The sequence below is a fragment of the Patella vulgata genome, chromosome 5 (genome assembly GCF_932274485.2).
Source record: "Patella vulgata chromosome 5, xgPatVulg1.2, whole genome shotgun sequence".
Taxonomy (NCBI): Eukaryota; Metazoa; Mollusca; class Gastropoda; family Patellidae; genus Patella; species Patella vulgata.
The window spans coordinates 7,578,847-7,592,554 of NC_065883.2; the positions used below are offsets into that span (position 1 = coordinate 7,578,847).

A 13,708-nucleotide genomic window follows, 5' to 3' on the forward strand; every position below is an offset into this window, starting at 1 on the left:
CTACAACAGCCCGTTAAGTGCATTCCTTTTGCCAACTGTGCCATACTTAGATGACTTCCGCGATTTTTTTCTATCCAGATTTACGCTGTCCCCAATCGCGACCTTAAATTGCCAACATTTAAATATTCTGTTCGTATGGCGGCACAATTACGTAGCTCACCCCGGGAACCCGTCTGGACTCATCAAGCGAAAAATTCTCAACGAAAAAGAAATTTTGGAGTCTGCTCGTCATTTCCTGTCAGGGCATGAGGTAAAAGGAGTTCAGCTTGACAGTCTTTCATACAAAGCCCAATTAAAGTTGATAGCATCAACAGACATTCTGATTGGTATACATGGTGCTGGTTTAACAAATGCCATTTTTCTACCGGACCATTCTGGACTAATTGAAATGTTTCCATATTCCTATTTAGTCGAAGTAGCTTCCGCATATGATCATTTTAAATCAATCGCTAAATGGCGTAAATTGAAATATCTTCGATGGAAGAACCCTGACAAAGACAACGAATTTCAGAATTTTAATACTAAAATTGATCCTGGGACTATGAATGAATTAATCAATGAAATGAAAGCAAAGATCTGCTGATTGAGTGTTTACGGTTTTCCCACCTGGTTTGTCTATTCACAGCCTGATTTCTCCCTGCCACGGAATGCCTTTCAATTTGTGCAAATTTGGGAGAGCCACGCCATGGTGGCTCAGTGCGTAATTACCTGGAGAGACATGTAGACATTGGCATGCGTGTAAAAGAACCCTTGGCAGTTGGAAATTGATATAAGATAAGGCTGTAGTGCCACTGTCTGGGCAAAATGACCCTCATATCACACATTCCTAATTGAACAGTGTTTTCTTTTGGGGGGGGGGGGGGAAGCATTTTCGAATCAAAAAATTTGAAACAAAATGTATGGTCTATACATGTCTTTATTAGCCCTGTCCGTTAGGACGTCCACAATTTGTTTGTGGACACTACAGGTCACAAATTTTATCCGATTTTGAGGAAACTTGAAATATAGGTTCTGTCTCCCAAAGATCTTGGTTCCTTTTGATATTTGCATATTCCGGACAATAACTTCATGGATTATGGCCCCTGATTGTACGAATAATCACGTTTTTAGCTTGTGGACATTCTACAGGTCACAATTTTCATCTGATTTTGGATCTTGGTTCCTTTTGATATTCACGCATATCGGATCGTAACGTCCTGAATTATGGCCCCTGATTGTACGAAAAATCATGTTTATAGCTTGTGGTCCCGCTAGAGGTAAATTCGGTTGAGTTCTATTTTCATCAAAATCAGCCCCAAAATGCCGGACAAAATGGACGCCCTTCTATTCAAGCTTCAATTTTGATCCAATTATGATGAAACTTGAAATGCATATTGATAACCCAAAGATCTTGTGTTGTTTTTTTTTTTTCGATATTCGCACATATCGGATCTTAACTTCCTGAATAATGGCCCTTGATTGTACGAAAAATCACGTTTTTAGCTTGTGGTCCCTGTAGAGGTCACAAAAAACAAAAAAACGTGTGAATATATCACCATTGCACACTAAGATCTTGGTTCCGTTTGATAATCGCGCATATCCGAACCTTATTTTCTGGATTATGGTCCCTGATTGATAGAAAAATCGAATTTTTAGCTTGTGGATTCTTTAAAGGTCACAATTTTCATTGTTTTCCATATAAATTTGTGTTTTATATCATACATGTATGTTCAGTTACTAAATGCCGTATAAGGATTTCATTCCACCATAGTGAAGGATGAATTCGATGTTTTCCAAAAAATCGAAATGAAACTGCCGCAAATTGTGTAAAAGTATGTAATACGGAGGTTGTAGATCCTCAAGAGGTCACAATTTTTGGTCGATTTTGATGAAACTTAAAATATATCTTTATATCCCAAAGATCTCAGTCCCTTTTGATATTTGCATATTTCAGACCCTTTTGATATTTGCATATTTCAGACCATAACTTTCTGGATTATGGCCCTGAAAAATCGCTTTTGTTTTTAGCTTATTCTCTATCCATCGCTTGCAAAATGTGGGCGTATCTTGCCTGGCAGCGCTGGTAATATATTTTTGTAATTTAATGTTAAGATGTTATGTGATTTTAAATTATTTTATTTCGTTTGATCGGGGAATAAATATATTTAAATGGTTTCCCTATTAAATATTGGTTAATTTAGGTGTTTGGTATTTTTTTTTGTCTATAAACCTTCTGTATTATATTCATCATCATTTGCTTGATAACTTTGAGGGGGGATTGGATGACCGAATGGTTAGCACGTGTGTGTTGTATCATAAGGCCTGACTTTGAGTCAACTGGCGTGGTTTCGAATCCCATGTTGTACGTGACAAGGAGTATAGTCGCCTATCCAACACCCTGGGTTTTCTCCAGGTCCTCTGGTTTCCTCCCACTGCTAAAGACACCTACATGCGCAAGCGAATTATTGAAATAAAATTAAACCATATGTTAGTCCCGAAATGAACTAGTTTGTGTCGAGTGGACGTTAAACCTCATTTCTCTCTCTCTCTCTCTTTCTCTAGGCCTTAAGTGTTATATAAACACATTTTATTACTTAGACATTTATTAACATGACAAGACCATAATCAACTCTCGATGCCATCGTATGGCTCCGATTTTCAACAGGTTTAAATCCGATCTGCAGTTGATGATTAACTGGAAACATGGATAATCAAAACTTTGTTTATTATCGTAACAGCGGAAACAATGACAATCGGTTATTGAAATAGGGATTTCTCAGCTAGCAGTGAAGCAATATGGCTGAAATTTTCAGCATATTCTCTTTACATTATCTAATTTTTAACATTATCTATTAAGAACTAAGCTTGTTATCTAATCTTCCATAGGCCTGAAATGTTATCTAAATTTTTAATTAGACATTAATTAACTTCCATAATCAACTCTCAATGTCATTGCTAGCCTTAGATATTTACTGGATTATAATCCGATCTGCTGCTAAACGCTCATTCATGATTAAATCAAAAAATGGATAGTCCAGACTATGTTTTTTATCGTACTGACTTTAGTAATGATGATCGAGGCTAGGCCCAAAATTCAATCGCTTAATTCTCGGTTCAGAGTGGATCAATTTGACTAAAATGTTCAGCAAATTCCCTTTACATTGTCTAGTTTTTATCTATTGTAGTGAGAACTGCCAACTCTTTATCTTATCTCCCACAATGTATCTTTAAATGTTAAGATTGTAATTGTTTTAAAAAAAATTAAGATTGTAAGCATCAATAAATATCAAGATAAGCATCAATAAATATCAAGATAAGCATCAATATATATCAAGATAAGCATTCTGCATCTTCAGTTTTATAGGCCTACATGGAAACGTGGTCGTATATGTGACCGGTGGCATCAAAATGAGTCGGAATGCGCGCGACAAAATAAGTGAAAATATTGATTTTGATCGAAATTGAGATTTTCACAAAAATGAGTCTATAAATATACTATCTATCGACACAAACGATCAAAATAGCAATAATTTTTTTTAAAACACCTGTATTTGAACGTTTTGTAAGAGTGCCGTATTCTTAAATCTGTCCTATTTCTTAAAATTCTCTGCGAAATTAGTTATTTTTCTTCGCTCGCAGCGGGACGACTGGTCATTCCTCTTGCATAATAATTGGCATCGTTGTAAAGCGGAGCATCTCTAGTTTACAAATATGATCAAAATATTGTCGATGAATTGTTTTTGAACGGATACAATCGAGTTTTAAAACCTGCCAAAAATATAAATAAACTCCGCCTGTTGCCATGCTGTCTACACAACTTGTTTGCTGATTGGCCCAGACACCGCGTGCAAGACATTATCGATAAATATTTGGTTTTGCCGATAATGTTTTTGGGTAACTTCATGCGATTCACTCTGATAAGTGGCAGAAAAAAAAAATTATGTTCGTATATAGATTGCCGTTGAGAGATAATCGAAACCACGTGGCTAATGATGTAAATTAATCGACAAGCGGGTGTGTGTCATTGAGTAATACTATTACTAATCAACTGTCACGGGTCAATGATAAAGTCGTCGACAACTCATTATTTACTCCGAATAATTAATCCAAGTGGTGATTATTTGATATCTCATATCATCTTTAAAAAAATAATCTATAGGCCTTAAATGGAAATAAACAAAATGGCCAATAATTTTCTTTTCGAAGAGAATTTTATTGATAGCTGAATTCCGTTTACTGTCGCTTCTTCATACGGCATGCAAAGTAAGGAATGCATCTGGGATATTATTATTTAAAATTCTCTTACCACCATGGGTCGAGAAAATGAGAACGACCAACGAGCCGAAATGCGACGATTCTCGAGTCTGCCATTGAGTATCCTCTGAATAATGTTGATATTTACATCAAAGCTAAATGCACACAAGTGAACGTAAGCATTTCTTGACTATGAAATTGACATTTCTATAGGGACTCATATTTTGATAACGTCACGGTACCTGAAAATAATAATAGACCTATCGTACACGCAAAACCTTATTTTAATTCACGTGTTAAATGAACACGTGTACAGCTGTGGCGGCTTCTCTGATGATTATCCAATCAACAATCTTAATCTCCTGGCCACTAGCTGGCACTAAGGTGCTAATTAATTGATGAGATTAACTGAGTTAATCTCACCAAAGCTATAATATAGCCGATACATCTCGAAACAACAAAACGATCTTTTTGGTTTGCAGCACCCTACTTGTGGAACTCCCTCCCCCACCATATTCGAATAATATCATCACTGCATGTGTTTAAACAACAGATAAAGACTCTGCTTTTCACAACTGCTTTCCAAGACCAGTATTGAAAAATTTGCCTAGCGCAATAGAAACTTTGATTAGTATTGTTGCGCGAACATAAATTTAGATATATATATATATATATATATATTATATATATATTATATTATATATATATATATATATATATTATATATATATATATATATATATATATATAATATATAAATATATACACAACAGACTACTAATGTATAGATTGTTCTTCAGTATAACACTATCATGTGAATATTATGCCGTATGTGTTGTGGATGTTTCGTTACGAAAGGAGTGCATTTATAACGATTTTCGTCGTCAGCACCCTTGAAATCCTAAATGAAAAACATTAAACGACAAAATAGCAAATAAATTGCGGAAATAGTAGGATCAAATTTTTACTACGATTTTCGTCTTCAGCACCCCTGAAAACCCATGGAAAGATATATTCACTGACAAAACAGCAGATAAATGGCCTGGTTGCTATGGGATTTTGTTTTGGAACATACCAAATCTTTGACTTGCTTTTTCTCAAAACTTACTTTTGTGAGTTGGATAGCTTCTAATGGACACAGCTCTGTCAATTTTAGCCCAATTCAAACAAACTATACATCAAATTGAAGGTATTGAGTTGGAGAATGCGCAAATAACAATAACTCAATTTTCAAAATTTCCTGATTGTGACTCAGTATGCTATGGGGGTCACATATTGTAATCTCCCCCATCCATCAGTTAGTTGGCGGTTGGATGGCCGAATGGTTAGCACGTGCGTGCTGTATCATAAGGTCTGTCATTGAGTCAACTGGTGTGGTTTCGATTCCCCAGTTGTGCGTGACAAGGAGTAGGGTCACCTGACCAACCTCGAAGGGTTTTCTCTGGGTCCTTCCACTGCTAAAGACCCCTACACACAAGGGGATTATTGAAATAAAGATTGAACTATATGTTAGTCCCGAAATGAAACTGGTTGAGCAATAGAGATAAGGCCCATATTAAGACCCATATCGAAGGGTTTTCTCTGGGTCCTTCCACTGCTAAAGACCCCTACACACAAGGGGATTATTGAAATAAAGATTGAACTATATGTTAGTCCCGAAATGAAACTGGTTGAGCAATAGAGATAAGGCCCATATTAAGACCCATATTTTGACATTGAATCCCCACCCCCTACAGTAATAGGGTTTAGTGCCATACAAGTTTGGTTGCTATCAAGGTAAGTAAATATAAATGTGCCAGAACATTTATTACATATTTTAAAAGAGCAACGAACAAGCTTTTCAGTGATATATATCTAGAATTTCATATCAAGACCTGTGGTTCTGTGGTCTATACCAAAATATGTTAAATATCACTGAAAAGGGGTATTCATTGTCAATATATGGGTCTTAATACGAAATTCCAGATAGGATGTTATACACTATTACCGTGATTGTAGGGGGAGGGGTATAAAATGTCAAAATACGGCTCTTAAAGTAGCTAAGTCTCTAACTCAATATCATCCAAAATCTTCAACATTGAAAACACGATTTATTTCTCAAATTAAATCAACATTGATGTTGTGATCTTACCGGAAAAAGATGGGCTTTTGATATCCAATACGTAAGACAAAATAAACATTTTACCATTGGTACACGAATCGTGTAATATAATACGCTTCAGCCCCAGTTGTAACAAGAGACTCGAGGGACGAGGCTAGACACATCACACCAAATCAAACGGCGTATGTAGACTGGAATAACCAGACGCTAGAAATTTGCACTCGATTGAGACTGCTGGCTTATTTCGCCGAACATAACTGATTTGAAATTGGAGTAAAAACGGAAACAATTGAATGTAAATCAGTTGATATACATTCATATTACAGTATTATAGGCGTTTTTACCCTATATATTAGCAATTTAGCTCCTTTAATACGAAATTCCCGATAAATTCACAGAAATGCATGTTAGTTCCTATTTTCCAATATGTAATAATTGTCTTGCATATTCATATTTACTTAGCTTAAAAAACGACCAACGTTGGATGGTACTACACTCTATTAAAGATAATTAAGGGATATTTGATAGCGAGTTGTTAGTTCTCACTATAATAGTTAAAAACTACATAATGTAAAGGCAATTTGCTGAAAATTTCATTCAAATTGATCCACTATGAAATGAAATGAAATGAAATGGAGTTTAACGTCCTACTGTTCTGCTCCTAACCTGGGCTAATGAAGACGGGCATACGCCATACAGTGTGCTGTGAGGGAAATTTTGCCCGGACAGCGGCACTACAGCCTACTCTTATATCGAATTCCAACTGCCAAGGGATCTTTTACGTGCACGCCAATGTGTACACGGGACCTCGGTTTTTCGTCCCATCCGAACGACTAGACAGCTTTCCTTGTCAGCCCCCCCCCCCCGTCCTGCATCACTGACAAGGGAGAACCACACCGGAAAATCTGGATGAACTTTCTCGGCCAATGATCCACTATGAACCGATAACTAAGGATTTGAAATTTCTGTCTAGTCTCTATCATCATTACTAAAGTCAGTACGATAAACAGCATAGTCTCGATTATCTATTTAATCGTTAAATCGTGAAGGAAAGTTATGCAGTAAATCGGCTCATAATCCACTTAAGATCGCAGGCTAGCGATGCCATCTAGAGTTGAATATGGTCTGGATAGTTAATTAATATCTAATTAACAGTTTTTATAAACCTGTAACGGTAAATCTCTTTGATCTTTGGGGTATATTCTATGCCCGGAATAACTTGCGGTAAGTCGGGGGAGGTTTTGGATATATACAGGGATATTTGGGGTTATTCTTCTGAAAGATTTTCTTTAAAACTGTAACGGGTTATTCTTCCAGGGTAGGTTTTTTTCCATAAGAAAACATGATATAAAGTTTTTCTTGTGGGAATTCTGGGATATTCTCATCTTGCGTACATGTAAACATAGACGGTTTATAAGCAAGATAAAGTCCTTGACTTCATGCTTAGTACTTAATATTACATATACGCAGTCCAAGATACTGAAACAACATTCAGTTATCAGCAAATATTGACAAAGTAAATCAAGCGTTGTTTTTATCAAAATTGATTCGGACGTTCATAATTATGGCGTATTACTACTGCGCAACTCTGATCAGATGGGTACTTTGATTGGCTATTGCACACGAGGCCCCGCCTTTATGTCGGAAAAAACAATCTACTGTCGCTTTGATTTAAAAAGAGGGGATTTGTAACCGTTTCAGGTAGGATTATATGCTTAGTTATAGTTGGGTGTGGCAGGAATATTATAAATAACAATAATCAATCGTTGTTTTGATTAAAAATATTGTCAATTTTGTTTACAAATGCCGGGTGCGAATCGCCCCCCACCCCCGCATGTGCTACGTTGAAGTTAATTTCTTATCTCGAAACACGGAGGGTTGAGAGATAAGATTTGTTATCTACCTCCCACTATGTGAGGACCCTGCCTCTCTTGTCATATTTCCCACCTTCTGCCCGAACCGGATGTTATGGCTGGTATGCTGTTAAGGTTGGACATGCGCGCGGTCTAGTTAATTCTGCCGTAAACATACTTTATCAACATACTATATATATATTGCTTCTACATGTTTCAATATAATTTCACCGGGAAGCCATTGATGATAATATATTATAACGTTGCAAGGTTACCCTTGTGACGTTACAATGGAGGTAGGCCTACATTACAGTGCATGAATGAATGAATAAATCAATGAATAAATCATGGTGATGAATGAATAAACAAAATATGTATATACACACTATTCAGTTAGCTACTTGTAATATTGTATAATATTTTTATGTTATTGTATATGTAGTAGGAGGGTAAATGACATAAATATTTAGCTATAAGAAGTAGTCTCTTTCATCCTGTGTTGGAAATATGTCATATGTTTGGTCTCAGTCACTCAGGTAGTGAGTAGAAGTCGGTATTTTAAATATGGCTAGATCTATTTGTTAAGGCCAACTCAATTTTCGTCAAGGTCGCTGAGATGTAAATAAGGTTATAGGACACGTGATTGTTGGCGATATTGATTGTAGGTTAGGGTAAGCGTTAAGGCTAGGTCCAGGGTTAGGGTTGGGATTAGCGCTAGCCCTGTTTAGCCTTCATCTCGTGGTCTTTGACCAAACTTGAAGTTGACCTTATCAAATAGATCTAACCCTTGAATACCTACCCTAACATCCTGTTTCACCGTGAGACATATTTTCTTAAATCCCCATCTTGGTTACGTCAGTTTCATTGTTTCATAGTCAAAGCACCGAATTCGCCTAAAACTCAGGTACGTTAATATTTGTTTAACTTGACTTGACAATGTTAAATACTAGTAGGATAACCCGGCTTCGCCCGTGGTCCAAATTCGCTAGGGTCCCAATTCGATGACCTAAAATATTCAAGGGTCATTCCTTGTTAATTTGATATCCCATATGTGGAATTAGAGCACGGCGATCGAAGCATGCTTCGCCCGGGGCCCAAATACTATGGCCTAAAACATTCACGTGGCCATGCTGGTTATTTGATACCACATATGTTGGGTTGGAGCACGGCGACGAAGCATGATTCGCCCGGGGCCCAAATACTATGGCCTAAAACATTTAATTGATACCCCATGTGTTGGGTTAGAGAACCTCGACGAAGCATGATGGACGAACATATATACCCAGACATCTTTCATTTTATTTATATTGATAAGACAATTCATTTCTAATTTAAATACTGTTTTATTCTTATTTCGAATCCCCGGTTGTACGTGACAAGGATTAGGGTCGCCTGTCCAACCTCGTGGGTTTTCTCCGGTTCCTTCGGTTTCCTCCCACTGCTAAAGACCCCTACGCGCAAGCGAATTGTTGAAATAAAATTGAACCATGTTTTAGTCCCGAAATGACCTAGTGTGTGTCGAGTGGACGTTAACCCCCCCCCCCTCTCTCTCTCTCTCTCTCATAAGTTACTAGTCATTAGAAGCTATATCATTGAGTGTTTATATTTTAGTTATTTTTTTATTTCAGTGCTCCTCTGTGTAATATTGGCTGTTCTGTTTCCTGTGTGTGCGTTCTGTAAATGAACTGTTTAGTGGTCTCTTTGGTTCAACCCAAAGGTGAATAAGTCAGTCCACCAATCCTGCTACATATAGAACGCTATGATGTCGGTAGATTCTGTCACCGGGTCCACTGCCACTGTAAAATCCGGTTATTTTTGATAATAATAATAATAAATATGTTGTCATGGAATACCAGGTTTCGTTTGGTAAAAGTGGTTACTGGAATGGTGGTCGGGTTACTGTTAATTGTGTCATTCCTGTTATCCTCGTTGTTCCGACCACAATATTGGAAACACCTACCACAGCGGAATTGGTATGAAGACTATTTTTTCGAAAAATGGTACACACACTGTCAGAATGACGACAATAATGTAGTTGAAGCATGTAGCAGTGAATTTGCCGATTTGAAGGACGTGTTAGTGCTGCCTATATTGAACACAGACGATGCTTTACCAACTTTTAGACTTAATTGCAAATCTCCACCATCTGTTGTCTTTCAGGGAGCAAATCATTTAAATGACTGGTATAAAAATATAGAATGCGTGGACAAAGATATGAGACAAAAATCTTTCGTGTTTACAGAGAAACGTTTGACCATAATGGTACGAAGAGACGCATATACAAATATTTATCATACTATGGCGGACTTCTATAACGCTTTCTTGGTGATGAAAATTTTGAAAGGAACGCCGAACACAACACATATTTTACTCTGGGACCAACATCCAAAATGGGGACCCTATAATATCTGGTCGACTTTGTTTGAAAAAGTTATTCGAACAGCCGAAATAAATTCCGAAAATATTTATTCCCATTTGGCATGGAGTATTCTTGGTTCCAACAGCCCGTTAAATGCATTCCTTTTACCAACGGTGCCATACTTAGATGAATTCCGCGATATCTTTCTATCCAGATTTGAGCTGTCCCCAGCCGCTAAGCTAAATTGCCAACATTTAAATATTCTGTTTGTATGGCGGCACGATTCAGTTGCTTATCCTTGGTACCCAGTCGAACATATGAGGGGAAAACTTCTCAATGAATTAGAAGTTTTGGCTTCTGTTCGTCAGTTTATGCCAGGGCATGAAGTAAAAGGGGTTCAGCTTGACAGTCTTTCATACAAAGCCCAATTACAGTTAATAGCGTCGACAGACATTTTAATTGGAATACATGGTTCTGGTTTAACGAATGCCATTTTTCTACCCGGCCATTCTGGACTAATTGAAATGTTTCCCGATTCCTCTATAGAATATCCTTCCGCGCGCGATCATTTTAAATATATTGCTGGATGGCGTAAATTGAAATATCTTCGAGGGGATTACCGCAAGAATAACTACAGGTTTCCAAATTATAATATTCATATTGATCCCCATAATATGAATAAATTAATCAATCAAATGAAAGCAAAAATATGCTGATTTGTTGTTTTGAGGGTTGAGATGTAATTGACGCTTTAGACCAGGTGTGTCTTTTCACCTCTCGGTTTGTCTGTGTCTGTTCTGCAGGATGGGGGGCGTGGCAAGAAATATGCTTCAACTCGTTCGGATATGACGTATATCAGAAATATAAGTGTATCAGAAATATAAAAAAATATCAATGCATCAGAAATATCAGTGTATCAGAAATATCAGTGTATTGGTGTATCAGAAATATCAGTGTATCAGAAATATCCATGTATTGGTGTATCAGAAATGTCAGTGTATCATAAATATCAATGTATTGGTGTATCATAAATATCAGTGTATCAGATCAATGTATTGTATCAGAAATATCAGTGTATCACAAATGTCAGTGTATCACAAATGTCAGTGTATCAGTGTATCATAAATATCAGTGTATCACAAATATCAATGTGTCAGAAATATCAGTGTATCAGAAATATTAGTGTATCAGAAATATTAGTGTATCAGAAATATCAGTGTATCAGAAATATTAGCGCATCAGAAATTTCAGTGTATGAAAAATATCAGTGTGTGAGAAATATCAGATTATCAGAAATATTAGTGCATCACAAACGTCAATGTATCCGAAATAACAATGTATCAGTGTATCAGAAATATCAATGTATCAGAAATTCAGTGTATCAGAAATATCGTCTTCGTAAGGAATGACCATGAATCACTGTTGGAAGGTTTATGGTGAGCCACGGTGGCTCAGTAAGTAAGACGTTGGCTGGCTAGCATGGAGGGACATTACACATTGGCGTGCACGTAAAAGAACCCTTGGCAGTTGGAATTCGATACAAGAGTAGGGTGTAGCGCCGCTGTCCGGATAAAATGTCCCTCATATCGCACTGTATGGCGTATGCATGTCTTCATTAGCCCAGTCGGAGCAGAAGAGTAGGACGTTAAACCCCATTTCATTTCATTTATTTCTTAGAAGATGATATTTTTCAATATATGCAAATTATTGTTTTCGAAGTGTTTGTTAATGATTTTATATATTTTTTTTGATCATGTAATACCCTCTACGACATTGCAGTTCCCACTCTGTTTGTGCACGTTAAAGAACCCTTGACAGTTGAGTTGAAATTCGATGCAAGAGGGGGTGGGGGTAGGGGGTGGATGGCCGAATGGTTAGCACCTGCGCGCTGTATCATAAGGCCTGTCATTGAGTCAACTGGCGTGGTTTTGAATCCCCGGTAGTACTTGACAAAGAGTAGGCCTATAGACACTGTCCAACCTCGTGGGTTTTCTCCGGTTCCCTCCCCCTCCCACTGCTAAAGACCCCTACGGGCAAGCGAATTATTGAAGCATTAATGTGACTCTGGTACCAGCTAATGAAATTCATGGTATAAATACTAGTTGTTAGAATTTGGAATTGTGACACAGTGAAAAGCAATGGAGTATGGTATCAGAACTAAATAGAGTTGTCTCCCTTGTACCGTTACACATGTCAATAAACTGTCTTTGATCAGAAATTCCGTACGCTATCTTCCGACGTGGTTTCCCCTTGTCAGTGGTGCAGAACGGAGGACCTGACAAGGACAGCTGTCTAGTCCTTCGAATAAGGCGAAAAACCGAGGTCCCGTGTTTATATTGGAATGCACGTAAAAGATCCCCTGGAAGTTGGAATTCGATATAAGAGTAGGCCGTAGCGCCGCTGTCCGGGCAAAATTTCCCTCGTAGCACACTGTATGGCGTATGCCCGTCTTCATTAGCCCAGTATAGGAGCAGAACAGTAGGACGTTAAACCCCATTTCATTTCATTTCATTTCCGTACGCTATCTCCTGCATCCAACCAGACTGATCTCTCCAATACACGACACTATCTCCTGGTCTCATTCCCTAACAACCAGACTGATGTCCCCAATACACGACCCTGTCTCCTGCATGACCGACCCGATCTCTTCCCCAAACAACCTGGCCCCAAGTTCACAAAGCATTCTCAGGCTTAAGTAAAGAATCTACTCAAAATTTTTCACCTTATTTTAAGTAAAATATAGCCCCTTGTTGTTTTAATGTATCAAATTTTGTGTTTCTGGATCAAAGATATTTTTTATAAACAATTATTGAAAGCTGAGTAAATTCTTAACTTAAGTCTGAGAAAGCTCGAGTTCTGATCACTCCTCCCCAACCGCCCTGATATGCTCAACAGATCTATTCTCCTCACTAACCTGTCTTATCTAACGACTGCCCCCCCCCCCCCCCCCGACCAAAACCCCTTCTTTCTGATCTCTTCCCCTCCCTAAACTGTCCTATCTAACGCCTGCACCCCCCCCCCCTCTTCCCCACCCCAACCGTCCTGAGCTGTATCCACATTCGCCTTGATCTCAACAAACGGATCGACCCCCTCAAGAAACGACTCCATCTTTGGCTAAATCTCCTATTCTCCTCCACAGCCATCCCGATTTCCTCCCCAACC

At 37.9% G+C, this 13,708-nt stretch overlaps 1 protein-coding gene across 2 annotated transcripts; it reads left to right on the top strand.

Moving 5' to 3' along the window:
- The first annotated feature begins 8,342 nt into the window (after positions 1-8,342).
- On the top strand, positions 8,343-12,258 carry LOC126820938 (uncharacterized). Of its 2 annotated transcripts, none has more exons than XM_050549155.2 (2): positions 8,343-8,483; positions 9,816-12,258. In XM_050549155.2, the coding sequence occupies exon 2, from the start codon at positions 10,024-10,026 to the stop codon at positions 11,260-11,262; it is 1,239 nt and encodes a 412-aa protein (XP_050405112.2). In that variant the 5' UTR covers positions 8,343-8,483; positions 9,816-10,023; the 3' UTR covers positions 11,263-12,258. The 2 variants fall into 2 exon arrangements, with proteins under 2 accessions (XP_050405112.2, XP_050405113.2); XM_050549156.2 differs by lacking the exon at positions 8,343-8,483 and adding an exon at positions 8,734-9,091.
- Positions 12,259-13,708: the final 1,450 nt, after the last annotated feature.